The 13,655-nt window shown below is 38.8% G+C and overlaps 1 protein-coding gene across 2 annotated transcripts in view; it reads right to left on the reverse strand.

Annotated features, from left to right (window-relative positions):
* Nucleotides 1-8: 8 nt before the first annotated feature.
* LOC102436440 (lysine-specific demethylase 3A) overlaps nt 9-13,655 on the reverse strand; it is a 14,113-nt gene continuing 466 nt past the window's right edge. The window contains exons 2-7 of one of the 2 annotated variants that reach the window (XM_014448329.2): nt 13,338-13,556; nt 6,791-6,946; nt 5,021-5,131; nt 1,411-1,513; nt 287-451; nt 9-88 (exon numbers count right to left, since the gene is read on the reverse strand). In XM_014448329.2, coding sequence (XP_014303815.1) covers nt 45-88; nt 287-451; nt 1,411-1,513; nt 5,021-5,131; nt 6,791-6,946; nt 13,338-13,523 — 765 coding nt within the window. In that variant the 5' untranslated portion in view covers nt 13,524-13,556 and the 3' untranslated portion in view covers nt 9-44. The remainder of the gene's footprint in view (nt 89-286; nt 452-1,410; nt 1,514-5,020; nt 5,132-6,790; nt 6,947-13,337; nt 13,557-13,655) is intronic. The other variant, XM_023747166.1, reaches the window with a different exon arrangement.

Genomic DNA, 13,655 nt, shown 5'->3' on the forward strand with positions numbered 1-13,655 from the left:
ACAATATTATCTTACCACATGTCACAAAGTTATCATGTACAACTTCAACATGAATCAGTGATGGATCGACAATTTTCAGTGCTGGAATCTTAAAAATAAATAAAACAAAGATAATGAAAAATTAGAAAATGCTCTGGAACATACCAGAAATTAGCTCTTTTAACATAATAGGAGCTTCTTACAAATAATTTCTTTTAAGATAATTGACATTTCCCTTTCTACTCTATTTTAACATAATAAAGGTGTCTAACTCCTTTAAGATATCATAATTCCTTTTTATAATTACCTTCCCCTGTCATATTACATGCAATTGTCATCATCTTTACCTCCTCACAGTTGACTTGAAGAGTTTTGGATGCTGGGTTTCCATTTATAACAGTTGCGGAAAACCACTGAGTTGATGGGTCCAAGCTATAAATTTTTACTTCGGAACCAACTAAGTTTTTGTCACCTTAAAAAAAATAAAAATTTTAGAGCAATTTGGATTATCTTTCAACAGCACCATCATCCAAGATAATCTTTTCTGAAATCGTTTATAAATGTAATAGACAAAAGTAAACATTAACAGATATTTCATAAACAAGAGAAGGAAGACATTTCCGCAAAGCTAGGAGAAAATTTAAAACTTTTTATTTTAAAGCTCCATTCTCCTATTGATTTCTCTTAGAGTGGCAATATATTTACTTTAGCATTTGTATCAGATCAAATAGTATCAGAAAACTCATTGAGCTCTAACTCACTGTCCTAGAAAGAGTCCTTAGAAGATCCAAAAATTCAGGAACCCCAACAGAACTGCTAAGTCTGATAAAAAGACTTTGTGCCTGGTCAGCATGGCTCAGTAGTTGAGTGTTGAACTATGAACCAGGAGGTCTCGGTTTGATTCCCAGTCAGGTCACATGCCTGGATAGCGGGCTTGGTCCCCAGTGTGGGGTGTGCAGGAGGCAGCCAATCAATGATTCACTCTCATCACTGATGTTTCTCTCTCTCTCCCTCTTCCTTCTTCTCTGAAATCAATAAAAAATGTATATTTAAAAAAGACTTTAATTATAAAACTGACCAAGAAACTCAATAACAGTAAATGGGAAGCTCAGGATTACCAAATTAATGTTTCCTCAATTTTATAAGACTGGAATTCCAAACATATCAAATTCCATGTCTAAATATAGCTGAACTTTTAAGATATCTAGCTTACTTCTATAGTTTTCACATAATCCCCGAACGGTCCAAATTTCAGAGGCTTTAGAATATATTATAGAATACAAAGTCCTTCAATCATCTAGTTGCATGGGAGAAAGCAGCAAAGGAATTTCTAAAAAATTAGAAACTGCAATGAAAGGAGGAGTGAAAAGGGCTAAAACATAGCTTTTCTTAGAAGCTAATCATTGATCAACTCATGAACTATCCACATACCTTGTAAAAGATGGCTTTCATCCAAATGTTTCACAATCAAAGCTTGAAATTCTTTACTGACATCATGGTTGTCCATAAGGGAAAGTCGAAGACGGTTTACATCCTGAGAAATGGAGGATCATTACATTTTAAGGTAACAAACAAAAAGAGTTATTGAAATTCCATTGGATATTTTAATCAGTTTAATCAGAGAGGTTAAAGTAGTATCAATTAGCCATTTGATGGCACCAATGAACCAGACAGGTCATAACAGGAAACCAAATGAGCACAAGACTAAGGTAGACTGAAGGGAAGTCACCCCAAGATAAGAGCAAGACAAATACTAAGAGTGGCTCACAGCATAATTTTAAATAAGTCATAACTTTGGTTATGGGAAACATAATAAGCAAACAAATAAACAGGTGAATCCATGTCCAAAACACCAGGGTAAAAGACATAGAAACAGAGATCCATACTGTCAGCTCACTGACATTGCTGTTTTTAACAAATCATTTCACACAGAATCATTTAACCTAACTAGAATTCCAAATGCATTCTTCAATAGTAAAGGGGTGGAGGGTGATGATGACAAAATTTGAATGAACAGCCTAAATCTTCAGTGAGCCAGTTTTGAAACACTAAATTCTTGGCAGTGGTTCCATTTTGGGCACTATTCCAGTCTTCTGGCTTTGTGCATACACTCAGTTATGATAAATGTATACAGAAACTGTCTTTAGGAATAAGCTGCCAACCCAAACTATATTGCACAGAAGCCCTTCCAATACCAGGTTGTCATGCTTTTCTGCCACTGTGAAATGGCTAAAAATAAGTTATATTAGAAAAGATAACTAGTCTTTTAGAGGCCATTCTGGGGAAATGCAAGTAATACTAGACTTAACCTAGAGTCTTCATAAGAGCTCAACATTAATTATCAGAATGTGTCACCTGTGAGGGTTTTTTTTCCTCATGCTACTGCAAGTTCAAAAAATCTAAATGTGTTCCTACTACTGTGAGACAAAACAGCACAGTAATGGGGAAAACCACAAAAGGCTAAGTAAGTTAAAATAATTCTACTCGGCTTAGGAGAGTTTTAGGCTCATCAAAAGTGCCAGAGAGTTGACCTGGACACTTTGTCTTTTTTCTTAACCACAGATAACTGAGCCAAATTCAATCCAAAAGGCAGACCTTGAGTTTCAATACCAACTTTTACATCGACTAAATGATTTTCGGGCTCTCTGTGCATTACTTAGATAAGCATCGTACTGCGGTAATCACATCCCCCAACCTAGAGTTTCACACAGTAGAAGCCTGATGTGACCATATCCATAAGGGAATGCCCTGAAGCACCAAACTTTGACCACTGTTGTCATCAATAAAAGTCAAGAGCACGTCACAGTCTCTCTCAATTGTTATACAAAACAGCATTCACACTGATGGCCACAGTGCATCTCCCTGAGAACAAATAAACTTCCTATCAAGATTTTTCTTTTTCAATCTCAATAGACAAAATTATGAGTTCTATTTAACCGAAAAGCTTGAACACTTGCAAGATATAAAACAGAACTGTCCTGGAAAAAAAAATGCTAACAAGTAAAATATATTCTATCACTACGTAAAGCAAGATATATCCCCAGTCCCTCCTATATGTTCCTCAGTCCTTAAGAGCAAGTCATTCTTTCTTTTAAGGCAGAAAAAATATCAAGATGCCTTATCTAATATATGAAGGTAACTGGCACCTGAAGTTAAATAAAAGCATCTCCCCCTGTTCTACTTACTTAAACATTATAAAATAAGTGAGTAAACCTGTTTTCACTCACTTCTAAGATGTGGAAGTAAAAGTGAGACGAGTAGAGAAAAAAGCCAGTGTTCTGGGTTTTCCAATTCAGGGCCAGCAATAGCAATACCCATTGGCCCTAGATTGCCTTTAAGCAAAATAAAGAGGGTGAATTGTTCTACAGGTCACTGAATAGAAGCAAGTAAAGGGGATTATTAAGCTTTCTAAGTGACATCTAAAAGATGAATGTTATTATAAGACCAACATTATTCCCAAGGTAAAGATTTGTGGAGATAAATTAATCTGTGTGTTCTTCCCCTCCTAACAATTTTGTAATAAAGAAAACAATCCCCTATGAAGAAGATATAGGAACCTAAATATTGTGAAGAAAAAGGTGGGAATTTTACAAGCTAATTGGAAAGAACACACACACTCATACTCAGTTCTCATTATTCGTGGTAGTTATGTTCTATTAAGTCACCACAAATACTGAATTAGTGAACACTGAACCACTGCTCCTAGAGGAAAGATAGGGTTAGGTTCTTTCAAGCCTCTGGTCACAGCATTTTCATCAACTGATCAATATATAACCTTGTTTTATGTGTGTTTCTGTTGTAAGATACATTATTTAGCATATATTACTGCATTATTAGCCTTGAACTCAAGACCAATAGCTTATTTAACACATGTATCTTCTCTCTAAGACAAATCACAACCTTCCTGTATTTAGGAACACTAGACGAAACATCAGCACTTTTTTTTTTTTAAATTCTCACCTGAGGATATGTTTCTTGACTTCAGACAAAGAAAGGAAGGGACAGAGATAAAAAATAACATCTAGGTCAGAGAGAAATATTGATCAGGATCAAACCTGCAACCCTTTGGTGTACAGGATGGTGCTCCAACCAACTGAGCCACTGACCAGGGCCAGCACTACTTTTGAGGGCCATTTTAAACAGGGAAATCATCAACAAAAAGCACCAAAATTCAGCACAAAGTATGTCTCGAAAATAGACTTTTTTACAAGAGATGAAACAAGAAGGCAGAATGCCACCTTATTTGACCTCAGCTGGGAACATGTGTCAAACAACTCAAATTTTTTGTCACTCTGGACATGTCTGTGAAAGCACCAAAGCATTGATTTTGGGGTTAGAAATATATTTTAGCAAGTAGGCAAATTCACAAATATAGAATCCATAGCTAATGAGGGCTAACATATATGTGTATATATGTGTATATAGATATATGTACACATAGAATGATAGTCAATCTTTTAAAAATTATTGTCCTATCGCCTAGGTGTTTCCACACACACACACACACACACACACACACACACACACACCATTAATTGTAGTACCTTTGTCCTTCCAATTTCATACAGTCGGCACTAACCCAATGACTAACACTGAGGGATAATGCCTAACAATTATCTGTTGATGGGATGGGTTCTTTTCTCTGTTAAGGTACTGAATTAGCCTTAGCCAGTTTGGCTGTGTATTTAGAGCGTCAGCTGGCGGACCAAAGGGTCTCAGCATTGATTCCCGGTCAAGGGCACGTTACCTCAGTTGCAGGCTCGATTCCCAGCCCCAGTTGGGGCAAGTACAGAAGGCAACCAATCAATGTGTCTCTCTCACATCAATATTTCTCTCTCTTTTTCTCTGTCCTCCCCCCCCCCCCATCCCTTTCACTCTCTATAAAAAAAAAATCAATGGAAAAAAATATCCTTGTTTAGGATTAACAACAATATAAAAGATACCTGAATTAGAGCAATCAACATCAGTATTTTAGTTCTCATGTTAAAGGACAATTTTATAAATTCTGTTTTTAGCATTTAATAATGTTTCTGTGTTATACCTGTATAGGCTTCAAAAGGTCTTTAGAAAGAAATACTCTCTGTTGATCTCCTAGAAAGCGAATAGAAGTTATGGATCCCAAACCAGCTTTGTCCAACAGAGATTTGTATACCTAAAACAAAACAAAAGAAAACATTTTGGCATCATAACTGCTGTCAGCATAATTCTGGAAATGGGGAATGGTAATATTGCACACATGCAGGAAGAGAGAAAGCCATTAAGTTTTTTATTCACTGCAAGTATCTCGTTAACAACTATTTATGCAACCACAACAAGAGCACACAATTTTTATCCAATCAATAATTTAAACCACATACACATTCAGGAGTTATTAACATACAAGTCTGGGCCCAGAGACACATGGCTTCCCCAAATTTTATGCAAAAAATTATGTGTGCATATATTTTCCTAGAGAGACAGGACCATATTTTTAGCAAATTCTTAATAGTTGGGAGAAAAAAAATACAAAAAGCAAGAGCAAAATACAACTTTAACCAAAACCCTGCATCTCTCAAAAATCTCTAAAAGCTGTTCTGACTCATGGGCAAACCTTCAATTTGCCAGCACAGCACACAAGGCCCTTCACAATCTAGTCAGCCTTTCAGTCACCCTCCGAGCCTTCCCACCTACCCAAATCTGCCCCTTCCACCTCACGCCCCAGCTCATGTCTCATAAAACCTCAAATGGCCTCTCCAAACATAGTGATAACTCTTTTCCTCTAACTTAATGATGTGGAAATGACACAATCATATCCTGACTGTATCTTTAGAGCCAGAGAATATTATGACCCAGGGGGAAACTTAGAGGCCATGAGATCAAGACTGGAAACCCTTCCAGGAGCCAGGCAACAGCCATTATTCAGTTCTAGCCAACGATTGTGATAAAGAACTGCCACAAGGCTCAAGTTTTGCCATATCTTATAGTTTTTTTCAAATGAAACTGGGAATCTAGATTTTTAAGTGAACATTCCATATTCTTTTTTTTTAAAAATATGTTTTTGATAGAGAGTTAGAAACATCGATGAGAGAGAAACATCGATCAGCTGCCTCCTGCACATCCCCCACTGGGGATGTGCCCGCAACCCAGGTACATGCCCTTGACCGGAATCGAACCTGGACCCTTCAGTCCGCAGGCCGACGCTCTATCCACTGAGCTAAACCGGTTTCGGCGGGAATCTAGATTTTTAAGTGAACATTCCATATTCTTTTTTTTAAAATATGTTTTTATTGATTTTTAGAGAGAGAGGAAGGGAGACAGAGAAATAGAAACATCAATGAGAAACATCATCAGTTGGCTGCCTCCTGCATACCCCATACTGGGGATCGAGCCTGCAACCTGGCATGTGCCCTGACCAAGAATTGAACCAGTGACCTCCTGGTTCACAGGTCAAGGGTCAGCCACTACACTCCACATTCTGAAAAGCAGATAACTAATTTAAATTTTCTTAAAACACTGTGAGGGTCAAATCAAACAGATCTGTATGTCTGAGTATGTCTACTAGTTCCCGACCTTTGACCTTTGACCTTCCCCACATTACTTCCATCCCTAGTTTTCAAGTGAAGAAAATAAGGCCCAAGAAGTTAAGGGCCCAGAGCTCCTAGCAGGACTAACAAAAGATCCAGGGTGCTCTTATGACTCATCTACACTGACATATATCTATATTATTATTTTCCAGAGGGCTGAATATAGGTATCACATATATATTTTTCTTATTTCACTCATAATGGATGAAATGCCCTTTTCTCGTTAATAAGCCCAAGTTTTTACTCACTATCGCAGGCCACTGTACAATTCGTTCTGAAATTTCAGGACACTTTCGTTCCGCCAAAACCAAGTTATGCTCTACTAAAAATGCTCTCCTCAGAAGGCCGTAGACTTCTATCCATCTTCTCTTCCTCCAAGATTCCCCATCAAACTCCACACACACCTAGACCAACAGAATGGGGAAAAAGTAGATTTGATTAACAAAAATAAACAGAAAAAATGCTCAAGTTGAATTATACCCTTTTTATTCTACTCAAATATCTGAATGTACTGTTCCCCTTTCCTGCTCTTACTTTTCTTCACACAATAAACTATCCAGACATGGATCAAGCTCTGGCTCCCAAACCACTTTGGGAAGCAGAAATCAAGGGCTTTGAGGGCCAGTCCCTGCCCCCAAAGTTAGCTCTCAGAAGCCCACAAAGCACAGAACCCCCATGTAGAAGGTTCTTACATATGTTAATTAGACATCAGAGTTTAGAATTAAAGACAAATTTAAAAGAAGTACTAATTGCTTAGCACTGTAACTCTATGTTGACATTGTTTGTGAGCTTAAGATGACTCCCCATGACCACAGTCCACCACTTGCTTTTGAATTCCCCTGGTATCAGTGGGATTTAGCACAAGGCCTAATAGATGGCACAGCCTCAGAAATCCCTTTCAATTGAATAAGCTGGGAAATTTACCCTAGCATCTAAGACTACTTTGCTAAATAGACAAACAAGTAATTGATAAATGACCCCAGAGTTTTCCAGGACTACCTCTAGCTTCTTATATGAAAGTTAAACTACAATGGAAATACCATTTTCCAAGTAATTGTGAAAATTTCTGCCTCAGACCTGCAAAATATGTTTTAACCCTAAAGCTAAAACCCTTACAATTTGTTTATTTTAAGACATAAAAAAAAATTCACTCCAAAAGTGGGTCTCTCACCGAGAAATAGAAACATTCACAAAACCTTTAATTTGATATAAATATATCAAAACACCCTAACTTACTTATTAACCCATTATGAACATGCTACCCCTTAATTTATTCTAAACTTTTTAATGGGTTGGGGATTTTTTGTATTTTCAATTATATACAATAGACTTCCTCAATATTTGGTGTAATAGTCACTATTTCTATTTGACTTAAAATTCTTCCTCTTACCAAAAAGGCCTTTCATTTTTTTATTTCAAGTAATTAGTCAATAATTCTATAGCACTGTTCATAATTTCAGACAGTATCTCCCTTTTTAACCTTTAACTTAAAAAAAGTTTAGATAACTTCATTTATCTGTCAGAACCAAATTAAAAAGTCTTTTCTCAAAGAAGTCCAAGAGAGGCTTCCTTGCTAACTGTACTCAAAACACTGTACTTTTCCTTCCCAGCACTTACCCACATTTTGAATTATTGATTTGTGGTTACCTGATTGACATGTTATAAATTCTAATAGGTCAAAGTCTGTGTCAGCTTTTACTTACCACTGTGTTTCACTGGTATCAGTCCCAAGTCACTACTCAAAGACTTGCTGAATAAATTTCTCTCTGAATTAGGCTCTTACCTTCTGTTCTCTCACCCATTTAGAAGGGAGGAAGTTCCTAACTGACATACTGTTAGTCCCTATCCAAACCTTCCCCCCAGTTTATGGTTATCAATGAAATTGAAGACCTACCCCAAACCCCAGCCCCCCAACAACAAAATGTGCGTCCCTAACTTCCCAAGCCACTTCCCCCAAGAAACTGCCTGTCTTCTTCATATGGCAGGCTTTTAAACTTGTAGTTATTAGAGAATAAGTGCAAATATGTAAATAGTATTATGTGACAAGGCTCCATGGGCTCTCTCTTTGGTTCTATGTATTCCATCCATCACTATAACCAACCAAATGATCCTTTCACAGAGGTGGTCAAAGACTGCCCATCTTCCTTTATTTCTATTTTCCTAGCCACAGAATTCAGGTCCTCTGATATCTCCTCTTCTGACCCATATTACATCAACCTCAAACCCAAGCTAGCTTTGGATGACAGTTTTCCCATCACAGTGGAACAAATTTCAGAAACAGAGAGCTCTGGTTTGCATCCCAGCTATATTCAAGTTTTCTTAGAATGAATTTAGGAGCATAAAATAAAATATATAGGATTACAAAGGAAACCAATTAACCTACACCCCAGGTTAAGAACCCTTGCTTAGAGCAGATTTTTGTGTATGACCTGCTGCTCTCCCATACTGCTGGCAGTATTGGAATAAATGCTCATATGATTTAAACAAACAAACCTTGCTTAAATCAAAGCTCTCTGAGTCATGTTTTGCTAGTTAAAAAATGAAAGTACTAACACCTACCCTTCACTGCATTGCTAGGCAGATTTTAAAGACAATTTATATAAAGTATCTGGCAAGGAGGCGAGGTAGTTTGAAGACCCCTGTGATAATTCAAATCTTAATTTATCTTAATTAATCTTAACTCCTTCAGTTAGGAATGGAGGAGAGAGGATCTTCAATATCATTATCTAACATATAACCCAAAATTTAGACAGGGTCTCTCTTTACATCCTAATTTTTAAATGATTTGAAAATAAAATTTAGTTCCTTAAAAATAATTTAGTTTATGACTTTGGGAGTATTAGGTTGCATTGGTCAAAAATTCACATTAACTCTGGTTTGAAAAAAAGATGACTTAAAAAATATATATATATAATGGTGTTGGGGGGGAGTGTGGTTACAGTGGGAGTGGAAAGGACATCTGTAATACTTTCAACAATAAAGATAAGTTAATATATATGTGTATTTGTGTATAAATGTGTGTATTTACATACATATAAAATGAACCCAACAGATTGTGAGTTTTCTTCAACATTCTTTCAAAAGTTTCCTATTAAAACCATAGATCTTTTATTTGTGTCTGAAGATTGAGTTATATACATGTATGTATATAACTATAACATGTTATATATATGTACATATGTGTGTGTGTGTGTGTGTGTATATATATATGTCACCCCTCCACCAAAACGTCTCTTCTGCATAAATTTATATGAAATGACATACCAGTAAGAATTCGAATCCAGGGGGAACTAAAGTGACTTGATCAAGCTCCTACAAGCTGAAAGATGTAACTAGTTTTCGTTCCAAATTGTGTTCTTTCCTCCATGTTCCCTTGGTGTATCTACAAAAATGTTATTTATGCTGTCTGACTCTAAAGGCCAAAAAGAGATCTATTAATTATAATTCTTAACCTATCATTTCCAATATTGCTATTCTAGATAAAGACAATGTCACTGCTTCATTAGATTATTTCTCTAAACTGCTTTTCCATGTAGAGATAATAATTTTATGATTCCTTCATTTAGTCATTCAAATATTTTGACAAACACTACATGCCAAGCAGTGTTCTAGGAACTAAGGATATAAAGGCCAGTACAGTGGGGCCTTGACTTACGAGTGTCCCGACTAACGAGTTTTTCGAGATACGAGCCGTCTCCGCCGATTTTTTGCTTTGAGTTGTGAGCTAAAATTCGGGTTACGAGGCAGCTTCAGATACCCCACCGCTAGTTGGCGCAGCGAACGTCACAGTGAAAGCCACAACATCAGCCCAGCATCATGTGTCGCACTCGTTCACTTTAATGATTTGACATACGAGTAATTTGAGTTACGAGCTCGGTTACGGGACGAATTAAACTCATAAGTCAAGGCCCCACTGTAAAATAAAGTGTTCTAACTTCACTCTACCTGAATATTAAAATCTAGTGTTTAAGATCTGGAGACAAACTTGGGCAAGTTATCTAACTTCTTTAAGAATCAATTTCTAACACTAAAATAATGTGATTTTACCATCTAGAATACTTGTGAGGGTTAAACAAAGTAGTATTTGCCATATAATAAGCATTTAAAGTTATTGCTTCTTCATCTGAACTTATTTGTAATGAACTAGTTACATTGTATCGAGTAAGTGACTTTGTTACAAAGTCTCTCTCAAGGTAAAACAATGTTACTAAGCCTTGACCACAATAATATCCTAACTAAGCAAATCAGTCTGGTTCTCAACCTTCCTAATGCCGCGACCCTTTAATACAGTTCCTCATGTTGTGGTGACCCCCAATTTCATTGTTACAAATTGAACATAATTAAACATAATTTTCCGATGGTCTTAGGTGACCCCTGTGAAAGGATCGTTCGACCCCCAAAGGGGTTGCGACCCACAGGTTGAGAATCGCTGGTCTAGACAAACCTGTACTTCTACTAATACTAAAAAGTTGGGCCAGTGCTTGAATTTCATTCATTCATATTCATTTCATGCCCCAGTCCCACCCCAAAATGAAATATCCCGAAACCCAGGTGTAAGTAAGGATGGTCAGTAACTTAGTTTAATTCCTGCCTACATCGCATCAAGCACAATTCGGCTCTATTGTTTTAAAATTCTATGTTTTAAAACTTGGCTCTAAACTTAAGCCAATTATTTCATCTTCTATCAACTAAGGAAGGTAGCAATAAGTCATAATTAGCATAAAGACATCAAGTAGATTTGTATCTTACATGAGACTCAGTTGTGAGGTCTGCAAGTAAAGCAAAAATCCAATATAAGTCAAAATTGTTCTTGAATTAAAATTCCCTGCAGTCTCCAGTTCAGGCACCTTAGTTCAGTGGAAAAGACACACGGCATAACCTAGATTCAAATCCTCCTCCCTCCATCACTTAGTAACTCATTATGAAAGTCTAGACAAGACTTCTTTTCCTAATTCTATTTCCTCATTCTGAAAATGAAGATATCACCACCACCTCAAAGGTTGGAAGTTAGGGAGACGTGCAGATTTAAAAGTATACTCATAAAGGACCCTCCTAGATTGCCTTCCCAACCCAACAGGTTCTCAGTCACCCAAACACCTAGTCTCTCATCATCTTCAGAAAGAACTAAAAACTATGAAGTTTAAATAAAATGTGTCCATTCAAATCACAGGAAAACAAATGCACAAGAGAAAGTTTTATTTGGCAGGTGAAGTAAACCACAACAACTCTGACTGAAATCTAGTACACAAAGCCCATTTTATGGAGAAATACTATTAGCTTAAAGCCAACAGGTTGACCATCTCTGCACCTCACTACATTATTTCTGTAACATCAAAACCTGGTTTGCTAGGAGTGAAACAGGAGAAAATCAGGGATTATGATAATTAAGAGGGTGAACTCAGAAGGCAAAACTTCCTGGTTTAGAACACAGGCTGTCAACTCCTAGATACGTGACCTTAGGCAAGATACTTAATCTCCCCAAGCCCCAGAATTTCTACCTGTAAAATGGAGCAATATCAGTACCTACCTCCAAAGAATGGCTGTAAGGGCCAAATAAAATCATGGCTATGAAGTGCTCAGCATGATTCCTGGCACGTGGTTAAATGCTCACTGGTCACTCCTCCTTTTCAACATGAGACAAGGCTCACTACATAAACTTTAAAAATATATAACCACACACCCTTTTCCCACAACCCTTTGCAAGTAATTCAGGTTTGGGCATGCATGGTCGCCTTGAGAGTATTCAAATGAACGGTTTCAGAAACCAAAACATAGCCAACTGTCAATGCTAAAACTCGCTTCCCTAGTCTGAGCGGTTTCAAGAACCGGCAGAGATAATGAAATACCCATTACCCAAGTTTAGAAATACTTTCTGTTCTGACAGTGCTTCTTCTTCCTTCACATCATCATCACGTCGCAGCCTTTGTTAGGGACCCCTTTTCAGTTATTTTTGCACAAAGGAGTCTTTGTTGGTACAAAGTAGTCACACCAATACTTCTATTAGGAAGTACAATCAGAATTCATCGCTTTTTGAAAAGATCTAACTGATAACGGTCCTGAGTGTTGTTCTGATGAAAAACCCCTGGCCGCACTTGTTGTCATTCATCTCGCTCCCCCTAACCACCAAGGTGGAATATTTCTAAACCATTCCCTCCAGCACAGCACGTCAGGGGCAGCTAGCTCCACCCACCCCTCCATATATGGTCTCTCCCACACGCCCCCGCAGGCTAATCAGCACCACCGGGAACCCGCTCCTCCCCGGATCCACCATAAAAGGACAGATACCCACCCTCATCTGCATAATAGAACCAAGCTCCTCCCTCCCTCCCCCCCCCCGGCCCACACACAGACACGCACACTTTTCATTTCTAACAGGACTAAAAGTTTAAGGAGTTGGGTGAAGACATGAAGAGGAACGAACAAACAAACAAAAACCCACTGAAAGCACCTCCAAACACTAGCTTTAAATTCTCGATTCCAAACGTCACCCACTAGCCCAGCTTCAGACTAACTACCACCACCACTCCCCCTCGGGAGACATACTCACCCCGAACGGGGCACAGCGCTGGCAACGCCGAAACGTGTCTAGACAACCAACCCTAAAGCCCATGTTCAGACACCAGCAACTGGAGGCGAAACACACCTCGGCTCCACACAACCATTTCAAAACTTTCCAGGCCTCGTTTTTTCTGCACCTCCCGAGGCCAACTTTCTGATTGATCGCCCTTCCCACAAAGGGGCAGCGAGCGGGGTGCTGGCCGCGTCGGGACGCAGACCGCCGGGGCCCAGCTTTACCTTCAGGTCCTTCTTGGTGACGTCCGTGTGGGAGACGGCGCGGATGGTCCCGGAGAGCCAGGGCCACTCGGCGACGCGCCCCACGTCCCAGCCGTCGTGGCCGCCGTCGCCGCGGTCGGCGGCGGACAGACTGAGGAATCGCTTCCCCACCAGCACCGGCCAACTTTCTGCGAGCGTGAGCACCATGGTTTCCAACGCCTGCAGGAAGGGCCCCTCCCTGCAAAAGCACAAAAACAAAACGCCATGGGGGCGGCAGGTGGTAGGGGGCCAGCGAGAGGCGGGCGGGGGGCGGAGGGAGGGCCCGAACCCCGCTCGCAG

The sequence above is a fragment of the Myotis lucifugus genome, unplaced genomic scaffold (genome assembly GCF_000147115.1).
Source record: "Myotis lucifugus unplaced genomic scaffold, Myoluc2.0 scaffold_805, whole genome shotgun sequence".
NCBI classification, from domain to species: Eukaryota; Metazoa; Chordata; class Mammalia; order Chiroptera; family Vespertilionidae; genus Myotis; species Myotis lucifugus.